The following is a 4,850-nucleotide window of genomic DNA, read 5'->3' as shown; positions in this document are numbered from 1 at the left end:
CGCTAAACGAAAAAAAAAAATGTGTCGGCTTCCATTACAGGTAATAATTAAGGTTTTCTGTTCTTAGAGAAAAAAGATAAAAAATGGTATGGCTGTATCTGTAAAAAGTTGCCTCTACAGCTTTAGTTCAATATCTCCTTACTGCCCTCCCCCCCCCTCCTCCTCCCAGGCAACCTGCCCAGGGTAGCGCGAGCACACTGACCCCGTGGCCTGGATCGACTTGCTTGGTATGCCGGTCGGGCGGGAAAATTCTGCTTTCGATATTCTTTCCGCATTATTTTGCTTCGCGAAACGGCCAAAATAGCCTCGGAAATGGAAATCATGGCGACGGATCAGAACCGCAGTTATTTCGATAATGTGCCGCCGCGGCCAGGCGATGATGGGTCAATGTCTGACATAGATATTGCACGCGCTCTTCCTGTCTCATCCACAGGACGTTTTTGCAGGGGCAACATGAGGCCCCGGGCGGAGCGTGATGCTAGGCGGGGCCCCTGAGCGAGCGTGAGGAGGTATTAAAGGCGGAGACGGCGGCTTCTTGGTCACTAGTGAATATAATCTTGACGTGTTATGTACTGAGGGCAAGTTTTCAAGCGTCCGCCTAGAAACTAAGTGTAAGACAAAGTAAGTTCTGGAAGTTGCTAAGTGTATGCATGAACGTAAAAAAAAAGAAGAGACATTTTAAAGCCTGTCTATCGAGGAACGCGAGTGAGCCTGTCAATAAACACAAATTGTGACGTCACAGTGTTACTTGCGCGGATCACTATCTATCGAAGAGTTGGAGTCTCCGATAGAAGGGATTTTGGAATTTGTATTTCTCGCGAGGAAAAATAATTTAACGTCAGCTGAGGATGCAGTTGAGATCCAGTTTTCGTCAGTGTAACAAATTCAATATGCAATGTTCCCAAAAGTGATTCCGGTTGTTATCTTGCTTATTATGAACGCGTGTCGTTATTTATTAAATTGTTATTGTTATTATTATTACTGTTATTGTTGACGCTGTTATTATCATTATAGGTATTACCATTATCAGTAATGTTGTAAAGGATAGTATTATGACGGTGGTTCTTTCTATCGCCATTCCACTAAGTTACTGTCTACATAACTATTTTTTTCTGGTAGATTTATACAAGCGTTGTTCCAGCATTTTATAAAACCTCATCTACGGGCTCGAATATAAACCTTACGTAATGGACAATTCACCCATTACTCAACCAATATTACATTTCCTCTTTTGTTATCATAAAGTCAACGCCCACTGCCCGTGCCCCCAGATGCAAGCGGTGCGCGTGGCGGCGGCGGCGGCGGTGGCGGCAGCGCTCCTGTGCCAGGCGGTGGCGATGCCCGAGGAGGTCGGCGCCGAGGAGGTGGGCCTCGAGAGCGACTTCGTGGACGTCGCGCCCGTGGCGGCCAAGAGCGTCGGCACAGGTGACTTTCCTTCGGGGTTTACGTTGAGGGACGAAAAGCGAATGGATTTAACATTAAAAAAACGTTAAAAGAGAATGCATGGGGTAAACAAAACAGAGCAAAGGAGAGAGAGAGAGAGAGAGAAAGGGAGAGAAAAGGAAAGAAAGAGAGAGGGGAGAGAGAGAGTAAGAAAGAGAGAGAGACAAAGACACCGCTAACCAGTGTATACTTCCAGGCCGAACCTTCTCGGACTGGAGCAAGAAATTCTGGGAGTGGATGGGCTATGAGGACTACGACTACGACTACGAGTACTACTACCCCTCCAGCGCCTCCTCGCAGATCGGCTACGGATACCCCGCCGTCGGCTACATCCCCGCTTCTGCCGGAGGACACCACTCCTCCTACAGCAGCTACAGCCCCATTTCGTCCGGTCACCAGTTCGGCCACCCAGCTCGAGACGAGTGAGTTCCTCTCCCTACTGCTGCTCCGGTCCGAGGAAGCTGCTCCTTGGCCCTCGAGGAGGAGTCTGAGCTTTGTTGGTTTTGTAGAATAAGCGATTATTTTCTTCGTCGTCACTCCGTCCGTGTTTTGTTATGAAATGTCCCGGAATGGAACACAACCTTTTCATCGCACGAGAACATAAATATTGTTCCCCCAAAGCCAAAAAAAAAGCAACTTTACTTAAAATAAATGTGCCGCTCTAGTCGAAACGTGTTCTGCAAGGTGTGTTTCATTGAATTCCAAAAGGGAGTGCCGTTCGACTCGAAACGTGCTCTAAATTTTCTGAAGGTGGCTGTTTCATTCAGCTGTTTCAATAGATTTCAACACGTACATAGGAGTGTCATTCGACTCGAAACGTGCTCTTTATCTCTCTTCTCGCCGTGGCTGTGTTCCATTCATGTTCTATTCATGTTTCACTGACCTTCCCCCCGCAGCTCCGATGACGAGTGGTCTTTCACGGACATGATGTTCGACATGGCCGTGACCATCGTCCCCATTGGCCTCCTGCTCTCTGCTCTGCCCACAGGCCTCTTCACCTTCGCCGTCAGGAGGTAAGACCCGCCCTTCCGATGGGCAGTTTGGAGGAAGTCTTGTGTAATTGGTTAGTCAAGGAAAAGGTCGAAAAGAAAACTATTTATATTTTGTTTCATTTCGTTTCAACAGACGTAGCTTCGACGGCTCATACCACCTGGAGGAGGATTTCGACCCGTCGGAGCTCCCCCTCCTGCAGGCGCTGGTGGAGAGCGACTTCCTTGCCCTCGGCGAACGCGAGTGCCAGATGAAGCTCTTCTGCGAGCTCACTCTGCTCGGCCAGAAGGAGAACGCTTCATTCATGCAGAAGGCTCTCTACTACATCGCCACGCTGTAAGTCTCGGCTCTCGCTCTCCTTCCTCTCTTGCAGGCCTTGGTGGTGTGTTCTCCTTTTTCTCTTCTTTGGCCTCTGTGACGCTTTTTTTCACCTTAATTTTTTCACTCTCTTCCCGATCTCTCTCTCTCTCTCTCTCTCTCTCTCTCTCTCTATCTCTCTCTCTCTCTCTCTCTCTCTCTCTCTCTCTCTCTCTCTCTCTCTCTCTCTCTCTCTCTAAACAGTGCATAGAATTGGACACGCATGTTCCCTGCTTGATTTCCTGAACCGCGTTTCTCCCGCAGGACGCCTGACTCCTTGGCCAGCCGCGTCGGCCTCGAGAAGCTGTTCCGCACGTCCCGCGACGGCACCTGCAGCGTCTTCAGCTGCAGCGCCGCCTACGGAGCCACGCCCAAGGTCACGCACAAGCCCACCCAAACCAACCACATCGACGAGGTCTCCTCCGAGGTCGAGAAGGAGGCGGTGGAAGTTTCCAAGGAGTGAACGCCAACAGCGCTGCAGCTGTTTTGGGACTGAAGTGCTCCTGCAACCTCTGTCTCTCACGGCCACGAAGCTCGCGCCACTTTTTGGTCGTAAACATCTCCCGTTTTGTTTGTCTTCGAGAGCGACGTCGTGATTGGCCCATGCGATGACCGCATGGCCAATCAGAGGGCTGGACACAAACAAGGCTAGTCATGTTTACTCCTAAAGTCAGCGCCGTTTTTCCAGGCCGAGAGAGTCCGCACTGGCACCAACGCATGTAGCGAGTAATTGATAAGCTCTTCCTACACTATTTAACCGAAGTTAACATTGTTTTTTATTTTTTTATAAATAGATGTAAATTCTGGGTAGGTCTCTGTTCTAACTCTTGACGAACAAGCAAGGAAGTTGCGAAACGATGACCGACAGACTACGCATTCGGACAAACTGCCGCGACGCTCCAGAAGAAGACGCGAGTTCCACTGTGCCATAAAGGCCATCACGCTCACTCCACGACGAGGGTCGCCCGCGCACGCGCACGCGCACAGACCCAACAGAACCCCTCCAAGAATTCAGACGAAACTGTCCTCGCTGAGCCGGGTGACGCCAGACAAGCCCAAGTCGTGTTTAAGAATTTGGCCTCCGAGACTCAAGACTGTGATCCCCCTGACTAACCCCCCCCCCCGCGTTGGCGCTTCGACATCACCGACGGAGGAACGCGAGGTCGAGACGCTTGCGAGGCGGCGCGGGTCGCGTGCAGGGCTCCTCGCGCGGCCCGGCGGCGCGCCTCGGAAGGAAGTTTTACCTTTTCTGACATTGTGCAAATGCTGTTGCTCTCTGTTCTTGAATCTTTACGATCTTCATAGCTAATATCCATATATATGTGTGTATATAATATATATATATATATATATATATATATATATATATATATATATATATATATATGTAGATACACACATATACACATATATACATATATATATATATATATATATATATATATATATATATATATTATATATATATATATATATGCGTGTGTCCTTAACTTTTCTTGTCAATATATTCATTTTCTTATATGTATTAGACGAAATAACTGATTTTCCCCAAGCACTACTTTCTCTGTTTGAAGTGTAGATAATGTATTTATTTTTGTATGCGTATGACGAAAATGTATTCTATTGAGGCTGGTCCTCGATATATATTTAAACTCAGGCTTTTATATATTTTTTTTTTCTCTCTCTCTCTTTTCTTGAAAATCTTAATACGTATTTTTAAGGTTGCTCAAGTGACAAAGACGTTTTATGGACGCATTTATGGACCGATTGTGTAGCGTCGACCCGCCTTGGACGCTGAGGGGCAACTGCTGTTCCTGTGACTTGCCTCCCCCCTATATATCCGCCTTCTTTCTTTCTTATTAATGATGATGCTTTTGTATAAATTCATTGCTTCGTTTTCTTGTTTTTATTTTATTTATTTATTTATTTATTTTACATTTCCATTCATTTTCTTTTTTTTTCTTTCATGATCATATATTTGTTTTAATATATATTGTATCATTTTTTCTATTCTTGTGTTATCTTTATGAATAGTGTTTATTTGTTCGTTATTAGTATGG

General features: G+C 46.6%; 1 protein-coding gene across 1 annotated transcript; it reads left to right on the top strand.

Moving 5' to 3' along the window:
- The first annotated feature begins 500 nt into the window (after positions 1–500).
- LOC113817044 (uncharacterized) lies at positions 501–4,117 on the top strand. Its single transcript, XM_027369040.2, has 6 exons — positions 501–621; positions 1,272–1,425; positions 1,640–1,865; positions 2,340–2,456; positions 2,569–2,769; positions 3,055–4,117. Exons 2-6 carry the CDS (start codon positions 1,272–1,274, stop codon positions 3,251–3,253), a joined length of 897 nt encoding a protein of 298 aa, XP_027224841.1. The 5' UTR covers positions 501–621; the 3' UTR covers positions 3,254–4,117.
- Positions 4,118–4,850: the final 733 nt, after the last annotated feature.

The sequence above is a fragment of the Penaeus vannamei genome, chromosome 10 (genome assembly GCF_042767895.1).
Source record: "Penaeus vannamei isolate JL-2024 chromosome 10, ASM4276789v1, whole genome shotgun sequence".
Lineage (NCBI taxonomy): Eukaryota > Metazoa > Arthropoda > Malacostraca > Decapoda > Penaeidae > Penaeus > Penaeus vannamei.
This window is presented reverse-complemented; position numbering and strand designations above follow the sequence as displayed.

Bases quoted from the DNA above. Each gene is read 5' to 3' on its own strand.
- LOC113817044 (XM_027369040.2), top strand. From the start codon at position 1,272: ATGCAAGCGGTGCGCGTGGCGGCGGCGGCGGCGGTGGCGGCAGCGCTC. The intron at 2,457-2,568 runs GTAAGACCCGCC...TCGTTTCAACAG, and splicing joins TTCACCTTCGCCGTCAGGAG to ACGTAGCTTCGACGGCTCAT. The intron at 2,770-3,054 runs GTAAGTCTCGGC...TTTCTCCCGCAG, and splicing joins CTCTACTACATCGCCACGCT to GACGCCTGACTCCTTGGCCA.